Genomic DNA, 16,788 nt, shown 5'->3' on the forward strand with positions numbered 1-16,788 from the left:
TGGTAGGACTTCCGTGTGCTGTTCAGGTCCATGTGATGGATCTGTTTTCAGGGGGGGTGGTCAGGGCTCCTCCTCACCAAGCGCCTACTCAGGCCTTCTGTGAGTTCGGACTCCTTCTTCCATGTGAGGAAGCCTCCATCAGAGTACAGAGCCTTCCTCCTCAGATTGTCAAAGTGAGTGGACCCTCTAGAAGGGTCCTTTTCTATTGTATGTATATTCGATTCAATTCGTTTATTGAGTGTGTATGGGTTCGGTGCCTCTTCCCCGGAGGCCCTAAAACCAGTTTTTTACATGGCTCAAGGTGCAATATATTCTTTTCAATCTGTACAGCTCGCGTGGGAAGTCTCTCTGGGGATCCCCGTCTCTTTCCTATGGGAGGGTGGTGGGATGTAAAAATGTGAACATTTTTTACCCCGGCTGTGTAGACTGGGATACATACTGTTGATGCTTCCTTCTTTCTATTCCAGAAGTGTTGGAGTTAGGGAGTGTCACACCCCTCTTGTCGTTCCCCTGGGCGCCTTGGGGATTCAATGACAGGTCTAAATAGCCTGTTCATTGATGGGGGTGTGTCCCGACGCACGTATAGTGCTAGCTCGCTGTAAACAGGCGATTGACTGGCACGCCTTAGTTGCTTGTGGTTGAAACAGCGTTTTTATAAAGCAACTGAGATGGGGGTTTTTCCTCTTCCGGCGACCACATCCCATGACCTGGGTGGGTTGTCGACGGATTCTCGTTCATGTCTGGGGGATGATGACGGGATGGATCTGAACATATGTAGTGGGGTCTCACGCCCTTGGGGTGGGCCACCAGGCGCGGTTCGTCCCGACGTCTGGGTGGCGCCTTCTTTTCATGTTAAGATCAACACGCATATCTGCCCTTCTCCTGGAGTAGGCATGTCGGCGTGGTTAGGGCACGGGACTGGTTCTGGTCACGCTGGTCCAGATCAGTTGAACCCGTTGTCCGCCGGGGATGCAGATCTGCTGTTCTGGTACCCTGAGGGACTTGGGCTTTTTTCAGGGGGAAAAATGCCAGGTCGGTCTGGGTGTCACAGGGTTAAGCGCTATGGAGACCCTGGTTGGGTATGTTTTTACTCAGCACTGTCGTCATGGCTTACAGCCATGCCATTCTGTACGCGCTCGATCTCGTCGGATCTCGGCCGCTACACAGGTTGGTCCTGGTTAGTACTTGGTTGGGAGACCGCCGGGGAATACCAGGTACGGTGTGCTTAGGGGCTGGTTCTCCATTATTTTTCGCTCCTCTCTCACGCATGGCGAAGAGGGGCCTGTGGGGGTGGTTTTTTGACCTCCTCTGGTGACCCTGTGCTTCCCGTACCGCCAGGCCCGGTCCGAAGTGATGTTTGCGACCCGTAGGCCTGGGTTAACCCTTTTTGGAAACTGAAACACTTGTACTGCGGTATAGCCGGTGTATACCCGCAGGTGTGTTTTGGAGTTTTTTCTTGAGGGGTTATAGGAACAACCACCGCATTGGGTAACACCGAGGTGGTTGATTCCCTGGTGTGTTGGAGCAGTGTCAACTCCCGGGTTCACCGTTTGAGGGTGCCCCTGCACGTTCATGACGTCTGCCAATCGTGTCAGCCTTCTCTGCCTCGACCCCTCTGGGTGGGGGTTGTTAAATGGAGGCTTGGTCATGCAACACCGCCAGCTTACGCTCCTTCCGCCGGGGCGGCTGTGTTCAGCTGTCCCCTCTGGCGCCTGTCTCGTCCGCAGTCTCCAGGCTAGGGTTAACAGCCTGTTGCCTGGTTTTTCCCCGGTGCGCTGCCTGCTTCCGTTGGTTAACCTTTTTTGTGTGCTTACGGCCATGCTGACTGCCTATTCTGCAGGGTCAGTGTGCCAGGCGGTGTACTATTGGGGGGACGGGGCCCGCTCGGCTTACGGCCATACCGACCTGAACACGCCCGGTCTCGTCCGATCTCGGAAGCTGGGCAGGTTCTGGCCTGGTTGGTTCCGCCTGGGAATACCAGGTGCAGTAACTGAGGGGCCTTTGTCCGAATACGCTGGCGATGTGGGGGGCGGGGCACTACGTGCCCACCTGGTGGGGTCTTGATGCTGGCATCATGGACTTCTCCGGGCCCCCATTCCAGGGAGTCCAGTCCTTTTGGTGGGTCTGGGTCTTCCTTCGTGCTCCGCTGCTACGGCCTTGCCACGGGGTTGGGTTTGCCCTTGACCCCGTGATTCTGGGGGCAGTAACGAGGTTGTTCCTCCGTTCGTTCCCGGGTGGCATGCGGGTTGTGCGTGTGTGTAGTCGTGGGGTCAAGCCACGGTCTGCTCACCCTGTGCGTTGAGTTGCTTGAGTGCCTCTTCGCACGGTCGGGTCCGTCGCCCTCCCGTGACGTCCCTAATAGGGGGGCTACCCTCCATTAGGGGGGGTCGGGGGGGCTCGGCCCTCCCTGTTCTGATGGTTTTGGGGGGCTGTCAGCGGGGTGTATTTGTCAGCCAAGTGGCTCCGCTTGGCCTCCCTTGTGCAGTAGCGATGCCAAGCTAAGCCACTAACGATACAGAACGTTAGGTTATGACTATAACCAAGTTCTGTTAGTTAGGGGCGATGCTTGGCATCGGACGCCGCTGCAGCCCTTGTCCTCACCTTGTGGTGAAAGCTTGGGAAGGAGGAGAGCAGGTGACCACACACCTGCTTATGAAGGTAAGCTGATGAGGGGTGTGGTCAGACTAATACTGGTATTAGAGGTACATTTGTGGTTTATTCAGTACGCGTGCACGTACGCGAGATAGTGCAGTAGCGATGCCAAGCATCGCCCCTAACTAACAGAACTTGGTTATAGTCATAACCTAACGTTATTTAGGCAGACCTATTGGACATTTTCGTTTTTGTTTATTAAGTTCATATAAAACCGTGTTTCGAATATTTAAAACAAATGCAAAAAATATATATATTTTAATAATAATAACAATACATTTTTTTCTGGTTTTCACGCAGGCTAGGGCTTAAAATATTATTTACAGTCGGGCTTATTTTCGGGCAGGGCCTGAAGTTCACGGGCTCGGGCAGGGCATGGGCTTCATTTCAAGGCCCTTGCAGACCACTAACACACACACACACACACACACACACACACACACACACACACACACACACACACACACACACACACACACACACACACACACACACACACACACACACACACTCCATTGGCTACATTTAAATGTTTAAAATGTAGAATTTGTACATTTGTGAGGCCATAATGTGTTCTAAAAAAAAAAAAAAAAAAAAATGTGTTCTTAGACTATACGACTGCTAGAGTTATTATATGAGCGCCTGGCTTTAGTTCTCCTTTTTACTTTTTCAGGATCTTCGCACCTGAACACATTGTTAGCAATTCAAAGAGGATTTGACCACAACATTTCGCCCCACACTGCTGCAGACTGCCTATCTATATCTGATCAGACATAAATTCCGGTCACTCACTCATGATACAGTAGGTGAGAATCATTTCATTCAGAGGCACTAATATTTTTCAGAGTGCTCTAAAAATACCCTGTTTAAGTGCTTAAATTAAAATGTTGTCTTTTTGGATGAAAATCATGTATATGCACCAATTAATCTATAAATTAATGAATGGATGAATCAATTACTTAAATAATCATTAGTAGATCTACCACAAAGTAGTTGAAGGAAGTAGATTGTACTGTAGGTTCCATACCCAATTAACCTGACCCGCCAGGTGGTCTTTTACACAGAACCATCTGAGAAGTTGTCCTTTGAAATTGTTTGGAATAAGGCCGGCACGTAAAAAAATTCTTGGCAGAGTATCTTTGCCCATACGCAAAGCTGCCAGTAGTTGGTTGTAGCTGCCAACACTGATTGGCTCGAACCACTGTGGCTCAGGCACAAGCACATAACTTGACAAAATGGATTCTCACATGATCTTGTGAAGCCAGCTGCCGTGCACGGTTAATACCCAATACCAGTAGTTCCAAAAACAGCCAAAGTACCCCTGACAAAGGGCTCCTAACCTGCATGTGGTGTATATATTTATCATCCATGTACTGTATAGTTATCATCCATGTACTATATTTATCATCCATGTACTGTATATATGCATCACCATGTACTGTATATATGTATCATCCATGTACTGTATATATTTATCACCATGTACTGTATATATTTATCATCCATGTATGGTATATATGTATCACCATGAACCAAAGACATGTACATAAGCATGTAATAAGACATGTACATAAGTGTAATACTTTGGGCAGTACAATGTAATTGTGGATATACTGTGAAAATAACACACACACACACACACACACACACACACACACACACACACACACACTGAAGCACACGTATGAGAATCTGAGAAAAATACTCACTCTTTGAACCTGGAGATGTCCGATGCAACACACAGAGAGAGAGAGAGCAAGAGAGAGCGAGAGAGAGAGAGAGAGAGGATTGAAGTGACATAAAGAGAGGAATAGAGAGGAAATGGATGGGTGTGAGAGAGTTGGAGATGTGGGAAGATGGAGAGAGAAAGGGAGAATCAGTCATCCATTGAAACAATAAATCACAAACACAGTGGATCTTGTTAGCTAGTTATGTTACTATTCACAATTATCAACTTTGTTCATATTCACACACAGTGAATCTTGTTAGCTAGCATTGTTACTATTCACACAGTGGATCTTGTTAGCTAGCGTTGTTAGTATTCACACACAGTGGATCTTATTAGCTAATTGTTTGTTACTATTCACAATGATCAACAATGATCCTCATAGAATCCCTATCGATAGCTAGCTTGCATAGCCAGGTTTATCATTTTAGCTAATGGTATCTAGCAAGCTTACGGTGACCATATTTTGATTTCCAAAAAAGAGGACATTCTGGCCCCAGCCTCAAGATACATAATGATACTCAAAGTTTACTCAAATATGCCTTATTGTTATACTATATTTAAAGTATGCCTCCTCTGTATGGATAGAAACATATTATTTATATTACTTTATATAACACAATAATATCTCTCTATAACCAAAGACACACCAAACCAAAGTTACTCAACAATCAACATGCTTTATTATGCCTAAAATGATCTCTGACAAATCTCAATGGCACAAGAATGACTTAAAAACCAACCTGTAACAAAATAATAGCTCTCTTTTCAAGTATTACTGGACAACAATAAATAACAAAAAAATATGAAGTGATGACTATGTATGACTATGCAGTTTTGGATTTGCACATTTGCATAACTTTTCATTGGTGAACATGACATATTTATTACCTATAGCCTATGATTATTACATAAATCAAACCAAAAACATTTTGAGGCACCATGAACCAAATATAAGGCTACTAAAAATGTTGGCAGTGTCAGAGTCTGGAAATGTTTTTTTTCCAATCCATGCATCTGTTTGTTGTGATGTTTCACAGTATGAAATGCAAACACATTTACAGCATCCTCTGTTTTCCTGGGTCTAACAAAGAATTCGGTAAACTTTGCAGACGAACTCTCACCTTGCACAGCTTTTAATTTAATTTTTTTTTGTCCATGTGCGTTTTAATCTTAACAGGTGGGGTACTGCGTTGGGCCATGCCCGTGCGCGGAACACACGCAAATCACGCCACTTTGCCAGCATCTAGCGGCTCTGGGCTGCATTCTTTGCCAAACCTATAATATACTGTTCGAAAGATCTATTTGTTGCCGTTCGAATGCCACCTCACTCTACCAATTCCGGTTCTCGAGTTACATGACGAGTCAGGTGAGCGTCTTTTTACGCACAGCAGGTCTTTGAAACCCGGACATTTTCATGAATTTATTAAAAAAGAATACGCCCCGGAAAAGGGGTGAAAAGAGGACATGTCCGGGCAAGAAAGGACGTTTGGTCACCCTAAGCTGCTAGCTACCTTCTGCATGCGTGTTGTGCTTTTTTTCAGTTGCAAACCCTGGCTGTTTTAAGTTTGCCTGTCTAGCTTGCATTATAATTAGCTAGCTAACCTGGCTATGCAAGCTAGCTATCGATAGTGTAATTTCTGAATTCTTTGGATTCTTGAAAGGGTGTAACTATGAAGCAGAACAATTTTGCCTGTGTCACCCTGCTGATTTCGTGATTTTATTTTATTTTTGTTCTTTGCTCTGATTAATAAATGTATTCTTTGGTATTGAAACAGTATGTTGTTGTTATTAAGCCTCTCTGAAATGTATTAACAGTATTAACTGTAGAATAGAATGTTTTTTGCAGTAGGCCTTGGACCTAACCCTGCAATTGACCGTGCTGCCGTGCACTTCCATGTACGCATGTGCATGTGTTTAGAAAATAGGGCTCCCCTATTTTCATAAGCTGCAGCATTCCTCTCTCCCCCTCCCTCTGCCTACTTGGGGATACTACTGCTATCAATTTATTAGTCCAGAACACCAAACCCCTACTTGTTTCTCTAGCTGTTGCCAAGAAAACTATCCTCTTAAACTGGAAGACAAGGTGGATGGAGTGCCCTCAAAAAAGGGCAGGGAAAAAAGCACAAAAAAAAAAGAAAAAAAAATAGGGATCCCCTCAAAGTCATTGTGTAATTCGAACAATGCTTAACACTTAAGACTTGACTTGGATTTATGCCAAAAGAAAAAGCAGCTGATTTGTTTCTCCTCTACTTGTTCATCCTATTTTTGTGTGGTCTTTTCTCCTCTCCTCTCCTCTCCTCTCCTCTCCTCTCCTCTCCTCTCCTCTCCTCTCCTCTCCTCTCCTCTCCTCTCCTCTCCTCTCCTCTCCTCTCCTCTCCTCTCCTCTCCTCTCCTCTCCTCTCCTTCCCTCTCATTTATTCTCTCCTAGGAGCTAACTAATGCCAGTCCATCCATTGTGTGTCCATGTGAGAGAGTGTCATTGATCCAGTGTTAATATGTGGGAGGATTCCTTTTGGGAGACTTTCACATTGCTCAGCTAAATCAAAGTTATTAAGGACCCAGTGCAGTGGGACATAATGTGTCGCTATGCTGACTTATGCTAATTTAATTTAGCTAAAGATGGGAGAGACTCTGTCAAGTTATCAATCTCTCCTGTCTATTAAGATTTCAGTCTGGGTGTCCATCTGACTGTGTACCACTGTACCGGTATGTGTATTGTCTCTCTCTCTCTCTCTCTCTCTCTCTCTCTCTCTCTCTCTCTCTCTCTCTCTCTCTCTCTCTCTCTCTCTCTCTCTCTCTCTCTCTCTCTCTCTCTCTCTCTCTCTCTCTCTCTCTCTGTCTGTCTGTCTGTCTGTCTGTATGTCTGTCTGCCTCTCTATCGCTATGTTCTGCCTGCCTGCCTATTTACTCAGGGCCTGACATTGTAGGACTTACTACTGCTTAGAATCTTAAATTGTTTTTAAATAGTTTTTAACACTGTAAAGTATTTTGTTTTGTTTTACACTGTAATGTAATTTGAGCTATTTTAATTGTTAGTTTCATTATGCATTGTGTGTACTGACTTTTAATAATTTTGTTTTTTGCAATAATAATTGTTTTTGTATGTTTTTTTTGTGTGTGGACCCCAGGAAGACTAGCTGGTTGCTATGGCACCAGCTAATGGGGATCCTTAATGAAATGAAATCAAAGTTTGTCTGTCTGTCTGTCTGTCTGTCTGTCTGTCTGTCTGTCTGTCTGTCTGTCTGTCTGTCTGTCTGTCTGTCTGTCTGTCTGTCTGTCTGTCTGTCTGTCTGTCTGTCTGTCTGTCTGTCTGTCTGTCTGTCTGTCTTTCTCTCTCTCTCTCTCTCTCTCTCTCTCTCTCTCTCTCTCTCTCTCTCTCTCTCTCTCTCTCTCTCTCTCTCTCTCTCTCTCTCTCTCTCTCTCTCTCTCTCTCTCTCTCTCTCTCTCTCTCTCACTGTCTGTTTTTTTTATTTAACCTTTATTTAGCCAGATAAAACAACACTTTCAGTGCCGGCCCTGTTAAATGCCAGCACGACTTCAATGATAGCGTTGTGAACACATATTCTCTCTCTTAAATTATGGCTATGTGTCTATTCTGCCTGTCGTTTATCAATGACTTGTTTGCAGTCAACATTGTCGAGATGGATAGTTTTTTTATCGGTTCATTTTCGTTTTATAGCATTTTGAAAAGCCAACGTTTTCAAGGAAAATATAAAGATTCCGTGGTAAAAGGCATTTACTGGAATATTCTAGAATACACAAAAACGTTGTAATTTTTCGGCCTATTTATGAATAGTTTTCAAATAAACGCTAGATTATCGATAGTATGTGTACTTATGCATGCTATAGAGGCAGGCTGAAAAATATATTCTCTCTTCCTCATCAGCGATCACAGCCACACACACACACACACACACGCATAGGGAAAAAGCTTATATCTCTGTGAAAACAGATCTGATTATCCTAAGACTGGTCAAATAGATTCCTTACCTGAGATCAGATGTTATACAAAAAGATTATTCCAATTCCTGATCGCCATTCCAAATATCGATCACGCTTATTGATTACAGTGTTGAGTCCTGTAAATACATAATCCACGCGTTTTCCGGGCCGGTGAGCACAATCGATCCTTCAGATGCCTTGAGGGAAAAATAAAATGAGGAAACTGGCCACTCCCCCTGCATCAGTCTGAACTGATGGGGTGCAGTTACACAGGGAGAGACGATAGGGGGCGGTATCTTCCCAATTGAGCTCAGAGAGACTCTGCAGCACTAACCCGATATACAATAAAAAAAAATACGTCAAACAAACTATATATGTCGTTGGCGGGCACTCAACTGGCGGCATGAACTAATGACTTATAGCGTTGGTGGCATCCAAAGTGTTAAGAACAGGTTTATTACTGTCTATCACTCTCTGTGTCTCTCTGTCCATCTCTCTCTCTCTCTCTCTCTCTCTCTCTCTCTCTCTCTCTCTCTCTCTCTCTCTCTCTCTCTCTCTCTCTCTCTCTCTGGTAAGCAGTATACTTACTGTCTATAGGTGATGATGACGATGAGTATTGCTGGGACACAGCACACTATGATAATAACAGCCAGGGCCAACAGCGCCCCCTCTGTGTAGCCGACAGATTGTACAGACTTCTTCACACTGGCCACCACGTCGGGCGTCCGAATCTCCAAGATGCGTCCACCAGGGGGCAGGTAGGACTGGAACTCTTTGTTTATGTCCAGGAGTTTACCGTCCAGGAACCTGGAGACATTCAAAATAATGTATAAAAATTAGGGGGAAAGAAGAGTAGAGGCCCATGTGATATAAAAATAAACATAAGAGGACCTTGATATATAATGTAATATAAGTATCTTTACACACAGGACATATTTTACAGAGCGTGGTACATCCTCACAAAAGATATTCACTCAAAGCAGAGAAGATACGACACGTTTCAAACACAGGGGCCTTCCGCAGGCTGTGCACAGCTTGTACTTGTACTTCAGTAAAAATACTTTAACACATTATAGCACAAAGGACACGATCTTTGCTTTGTTATTATTGCTTTTTATATTATTTGTTTAGTTTAGTCAGCCTAAAGAGTTTTTATTTTTTTATTTACTGAGGTTGAGATGTTGGCTGACTAAACTAAACATATTATGATAGTAACTTCCAGTAGATCTTGCCAAATTCTGGAACACTGAGGCACGAGAAATTATGCAGCCAGTTCAAGGGATGTTGTAAACGTTCATTTTAGCTTATTTAGCACTTTTAAACTAATGCGAAGGAAATTGTATAATAACATTTCCAGGAAAAAGGCTTGAGCAGCCGATTTAATAATCGGAGCAGGAAGCCAAATGATTGCAAATGATAACACAATTGACGGACAAGTCATGGAAATGTAATTCAAATCTATTGAGAGAAAATGGTGATGTGTGTGTGTGTGCGCACACACACATGTCTGCTTACGTGCATGTATGTTTGCCAATATATTTATTTTTGGTCATATCAATTTCTCATTTCAGCGTTTTCCAGGTTAATGAAGTTAAAAAAAAACACACACACACACACACACACACACACACACACACACACACACACACACACACACACACACACACACACACACACACACACACACACACACACACACACACACACACACACACACACACACACACACACACACACACACACACACACACACACACACACACACACACACACACACACACACACACACACACACACACACACACACACGCACACACGCTGATCTGTCAATGAATATTGAATTGCTTCATTTGCCCAAGCCACCAGCATGTATGTGTGTGTGTGTGTGTGTTTCTACATGTGTATACTATGTGAACCAATTATCGATTTGTTAGTTTCGTTTTCATTGATCTTGATAACACAGCAAATGAGAAATTGATTTGCGCAAAGTAAATGTATTGATGACAAATACACTCTCACACACACATGCATGCACGCACACACACATTCTCCGTCTCACCCCCCTCCACCCCACCCCACACACATTATATCTCTCTCCCTCTCGTTCACCCCCCACACTCTTTCACTCTCTTTCACTCTCTTTCTCTCTCTTTCGCACGCACGCAGGCAGGCACGCAGGCAGGCAGGCACGCACGCAGGCACGCACGCAGGCACGCAGGCACGCACGCACGCACGCACACACACACTCACTTGTAGAGCTCTTGTCGCGACACGGCTCTGTTGGTTAGTGGGTCAATGGCGTACACCACCAGGTTGGATTTGGAGTAGTCTTCCTGTTCAAATCCTTCGCCGTGGCGATGGGGACCGATGGTCTCCACGACAACCTTGGCCCCCGGAATCTGTTCCTGGACATAACGCTCTAAAATACTGAGAGAAGAAAGAGGGAGAAGGAGATGAAAGGAGACACAGAGGGGGGAGGGTAAGAACCCGGCAGTCCTCGCAAGACAAATAGTGGCGCAGAAGGGGAACAGCGGATACAGCAGGAAAGAACTACGGCAATTCCAGGCGGAAGACTCCGAACTGGGACCGGTATGGCAGGCGGTGACCCGTGGAACCCCGCCCACTAAAGCCCTGTTGCAGGATGTGAACCCAGGCCTCCGCAAGTTATACGGGCAATGGGAGCGGTTCCGCCTACACAATCAAGTACTGTTTCGACGCGTCAGCGACCCCCGAGACGGGGAAGAGGTCCAGCAACTGGTGGTGCCGACGGCCCTGCGGCAACATATATACGAGACCCAACACGACTACGGGGGACACTTCGGTAGGCGGGGGACTATAGACCTGATGAGGCGAAGTTACTTCTGGATAGGAATGGCAGCGGAGGAGCACTATGTGTGTGTCTTTAATGTGCATTCTGTCTAGCCCTTTTTCTCTCCGGGTAATGCTCATTATTGTTTAACCCTTACCCCACCCCTGCCTATAGTTCATTGTAAAAGGTCTCCACTCATCATTAAGGAAGAGTACTGCTTTCAGGAGCGAATATATCATCCATCTTACTGCCATCGGGTGTGGGAGGGCTCAGGAAGTATTGGGGGAAGTGTGGGTGTGTGGGGAGCTACTGCTGATCGCCCTGGAGGGCAAGAAGGACCAGCGTACCATTCCTAGGTCAGTGAATCCTAGGCCCCATCCACTCCTGCTGCTCGACCTCCACTTCAACATTCCTGGCCTACAGTCGGGGACCCAGCTGGACTCAGCTCTGCTGCGTTCTCGCTACGAGGTGGCTGTGTACAACCACTCCCATAAAGCAGGGATAATCCACCCTGCTACATATAGATCTATGATAGAGTACAATCTAGTCTCATTCACATCAGGCAGGTGTAGATCTAAGATAGAGTAGAATCTAGTTTCAGCAGATAAACAGATGATATAGATCTATAAAATTGAATAGAATAGAATAGAAATACTTTTATTATCCCGTGGGAAATTTGACACTGCAAATCGCTCAACATTTAAACATTTAAACATTTAGACAGAACATGTCACGAATAAGAATAATAAAACAAATCAAATCAAGTTGCCTAAGATAAGAGTAGAGTAAAATAGAATACAAATGGAATAAAATATACACTAAATAAATACAGTAAAAATATACTGAGGTCTACAGTAGGTGTAATATTGCACAGTGCTGTTTCAAACTAAGTCCAGGAAGATGGTAACTGCCACTCTGTGCTCAGTGATGCAGTGAGCTATGATACAATAGACAGTGATGTACCTGAACGCGTTCAATGAACGATCGTTCGTGAACGCGTTCGTATTTTGGGCGAACGTGAACTGAACGGGTGTTTTTTCCGCTAGATGAACGTAATTGAGAACGCGTTCATTCTCAGCGCTGTATAACGTCGTTCAAAAGTGCGTTCATTCTCAGCACTATATTATAACGGCGTTCAAAAGTGTGCCAGATTTCATATGCCTTTCAGCCGGAAACCCAGTTAAAACACACCGTAAACAGGCTTTAAAATAATGCGGAAAACCACCCATTCTGGCAACCGCTCTGGGCGGAGCTTCGGGGAGTCTGGTAAAATAGCAGCTGCACTCGCACTTGGCTCTGCACTCGCTCAGAGTCAGACTCTACGACGTCGCAGTGGCGTCGCGTGGGTAAAATAACAGGGGAAGCCAAAAAAAAATTATTAAAAAAAAAATTATTAAATATTTTTATTAATTTTTTTTTTTTTTTTTTTTTTTTTTTTTTTGTCAAGCAGTCACCATGTACACTACAGTATGGCTCGGCGGCCAGTCAAACGTTCTTTTTATTTATTTAACAGATTGCAGAATGGGTACAATACAGTACGGCTCAATACACACAATTGTATAAGGGGATGCAGACCAGAGAAAGACGTTTGTCTTGTTTACATCAGGGTCATTAATACTGCTGGAGCATTGGTTAATTTTTGGTCCGATTTTTCCTTGCGCGATTTTGCGCGCCGCGTGGGAGCAAATTCGAGACACATATTCGGTTGCAAAAAGGTGTCCCACGGTCTCCTCTATGGCCGTGAATATTTTCACGCGGATCGGAATCACGGCGCGCCCGTGGGACACTTTTCCGTTTCGGCGAGTTTATTCCACGCTTTCTGTTTTCCTTTTCTAAGCATTTTAGGGGCTACATGTGAATAAGTAAAAGTTGCGGGACGCCCAGATGTTTCCACGATAGAAAGCTCACGTGGATCCCATAATAGGCTCACTTAATACAGCGTTTTTAAAATCACGCGACATTTTCAGGGTCGCGAGCCGACCTTTTCCCCTCGTTTTCGATGATGGAAGTGATTTAGGAAAAGCTTCGGCACGCCGAGAGGTCCCCGTGGATTTAATCTCGCGAGGATCGTGGCAATATTCGGCCCGTGGGAACAGTTACGGGTTAATACAATGTTCAGAGTGCAGAGGGGAAAATATGCTGAGTGTTTTCCTCTCAGCCCCGTTTTAAACTTTTAGGGTGTGGCAGTCAGCTCGAATCTGATTGGCTAGGATCGGATTTGGACTCTATAATGCTGGAAGCCTGGAGAAAGAGACCTACCATCTGCCTCCTCTCCTGCTGCAGTGAGCATAGTGAGGCTGACAGTGTGTTAGAGGGAGTGAGAAGGAGAAGAGGGAGACATTTAAAAAAAAATAAAAAATTATAACACAGATGCACAGATGAAAAAGAATGTAAACTATATTAAAAAAAATTATATATATATATATATTTTTTTTTTCATATTTCATATTTGATATTAATTCATATTTTAATATTAGGGAGGCATGGCTTCCGTTGGCTTCCATAAGGATTCGCCACTGCGACGTCGGTGTATGAGCATTTAAAAGAGTTTTAGTTAAAGTCAGTAAATGTTTTGCACTTTGAATATTGAACTTCGAGGTACAACCTTAGTTTCATACCTCAGCCTGGTTCCTACCTTGTGTTGTGTTAGTACAGAGTTATGTCGGGATTGTCGGCACATGTTTATATGTTTGCACAATGACTACTTTCACTTTTGGTACTTTAAGTATATTTAGATTATTATACTTAATAAAGACCATTCAAGCAGCACGTTTTTCCTCATGTTTTTGAAAATATACTGTAGAGATGAAAGCTGCAGCTGCTACTAGTGTGGACTGAATGGGCGGCAGCAAAGCGTTATGGAAATGCCAGTATTCTGTGGTTCTATTATGGGTTGTGGCAATACATTTGACAAATAATAGCTAGCAGCAACGTATTGAAAAATAACTATAAACTATAAATTAGTTCATTTTTGAAACCATGAACTTTAGTTAAACATTTTGAATTATGAACTATGAACTGAACTAGTTCATTTTAAAATTTGTGAACTGTGAACTGAACTAGTTCATGTAGAAAGTGAACTTTCCCAACACAGACAATAGACAATAGTGTTACCCTAGTAGTTGGTCTTTGTTCTTCTCCACTACCGTAGGTGGTACATTTGATACGACCACCTGCATGTCGAGCTGGTTCACCACAGAAACCTGCAGTAGAGAAAATAAATTAAGATAAAATGAGATCTTTACTAATCCATAAATGTATTATTTATTTATTATAGTTTTTAAATACATTTGAGTCAATTGCTGAAAAAGATCATACATTCTCAGCAAATCATCCCTGGATGAATCAAGGTAATGCAAACAGGTCCAAACGTCCATAACCCTGTTGACTCACCACTATCTCCGCCCTGCTGCTGTGTCCTTTGCCATAGTTGTCGGTCGCCACCACTTGGAACTTGAAGTAGGACCTCCTCATGTTGCGGTACATGATGGCCGTCTTCAATACTCCACTGTGCGGCTCGATGACGAAGCCGTCCTTGCTGTTCTTACCCTCTTTGCCCGCTGGCGGACGGATGATCAGACGGTACAGCATGGAGCTGTAGTTACCAGTGTCCTTGTCCAAAGCCTGGTGGGGGAGGGGAGGGGAGGGGAGGAGGAGGAGAAGGAGGGGAAGGGAGGGGGGCAAGGTCATATGATATTGTCATTATTAACAGCAACATCTTAATCATCTGTAGTGATTGCCCATGCAAAACGATGTTAATTGAACCATTGCATGAACTGTATTGTTTTGTAAAGTCTTGTAAAATAAAATCAATACAAATTCAATAGTTTATTAACATTTCAATGAAACATTGATTGGAATGTGTCTTGGTGGGTGCACAGGTACAACAATCATACACATAACAGTACAGTATAATACTCATCAGCATAGATGTGGAAAGAATACACAAAGTAGGCTAATAAACTAAATACTCATAGGCATACATATACATAATAAAGTATCTGGTGCATTTAAGAGTGCCTGGAGTATGTTTCAGCATGTATAACAGGTCCCTAGGGGGCACGGTTGATCTGGGCATCATAGCCTGAACAGATGGTGAGGAGTTAAGGGCCCTCACTACCTTGGGATACGAGCTGTTACTGAAGCAAAATGGTTTTACATATTATACTCTTGAACCTTCTTCTGGAAGGGAGGGGGACAAAAAGTGCATTACCTGGATAAGAGGGATTGATTGATTGATTGAATTGATTGATTGATTGATTGATTGATTGATTGATTGATTGATTGATTGATTGATTGAAAACGTTATTAACAGATTGCAGAATGGGTACAATACAGTACAGCTCAATACACACAATTGTTAAGGGGATGCAGACCAGAGAAAGACTTTCGTCTTGTTTACATCAGGGTCCCCCATTTTAGGGGTCATTGATTATTTTCAAACTCATCTTTAACAAGCGGGAATTATATATATCACTGATGCTTGGTAGACTTGACCAATGCTTTTTTAAGCTACTGTACCTTGTGTGCTACCAAACTGTGATTTGCCTTACATTGCTGCTACTGTACCTTTTTATCTTTTTTATGCTCGCTTTATATGTCTGTAACTAGGGATGCTCAATATTGGCTTTTTTACCGATACCGATATTCCGATATTGTCCAACTCTTAATTTCCGATACCGATATCAACCGATATCAACCGATACCAATATATGCAGGGTCCCCCCCCCCCCCCCCAAAAAAACTGAATAATTTCAGGTAACTAATAATTTCACTGGATATATATATAACAAATATTGTTATTTTAATTTTTTTTTTAAACCGATACCGATATTTTCCGATATCACATTTTACTGCCGATATCGGCCGATAATATCGGTCGGCCGATAATATCGGACATCCCTATCTGTAACCAATTCTGTTTTATATGTCTGCACTTTATGCTCATCTTATGCTGTATTTTGTACTGCTGTGAAGCACTTTGAACAGCAATTTCTGTATGAAAAGTGATCTACAAATAAAGTGTATTATTATTATTACCTTCACTACCCTGTTAAGCCCCTTCCTGTCACCATGTGAGCAGCTACCACAACACACTGTGACAGAGAATGTGAGAACACTCTATCACAGCTCTAGCTCTATGTAAAATTCATGCATCCCTGATTTTGAAACCCCAAACTTCCTGTTTAGTTTAGTTTAGTTTATTTATTTAGCACATTATTAAAAGAAAAAACAGTGCTAGGAGGGAACGAAGCCCAAAGGGCGTGTACAAAGTTCCACTCCCATCCCATTGTCCATAAACATATAAACGAAATACATGAAAACATGGTCTAGAAAATGAACTCAAAACAAGATCAGAGACATAAGGCAGACACTATAGGGAAAACATGGAAGATTGACATGAGTCAATAACAAGATATTTTAGTACAGTAATGCAAAGGAGAAGAGAATAACATATGAACAGTATATAATGAATAAAAAGAACAAGCAGCCATACAGTAGAATAGATGTAACACTGATGCACAGGAGTAACTTAATGTGTTGATGATTTATGATGAAATTAATTTTTTTTTAATATAGATAAGGAGCTTGTTGACCTCAATGATGAACTTAGTGTTCCAGAGTTTAGGACCTCTAAAGCTAATATTGAAAAAAC

At 43.3% G+C, this 16,788-nt stretch overlaps 1 protein-coding gene across 1 annotated transcript in view; it reads right to left on the reverse strand.

Moving 5' to 3' along the window:
• pcdh15b (protocadherin-related 15b) overlaps positions 1-16,788 on the reverse strand; it is a gene marked incomplete at both ends in the record, with an annotated part of 695,468 nt that overhangs the window by 77,076 nt on the left and 601,604 nt on the right. Inside the window, 4 exon segments of the mRNA XM_084323056.1 lie at positions 8,912-9,130; positions 10,574-10,750; positions 14,247-14,335; positions 14,526-14,756. Of these exon segments, the coding sequence (XP_084179182.1) occupies positions 8,912-9,130; positions 10,574-10,750; positions 14,247-14,335; positions 14,526-14,756 (716 nt within the window).

The sequence above is a fragment of the Notolepis coatsorum genome (assembly GCF_963971535.1).
Source record: "Notolepis coatsorum genome assembly, chromosome: 10".
NCBI lineage: Eukaryota > Metazoa > Chordata > Actinopteri > Aulopiformes > Paralepididae > Notolepis > Notolepis coatsorum.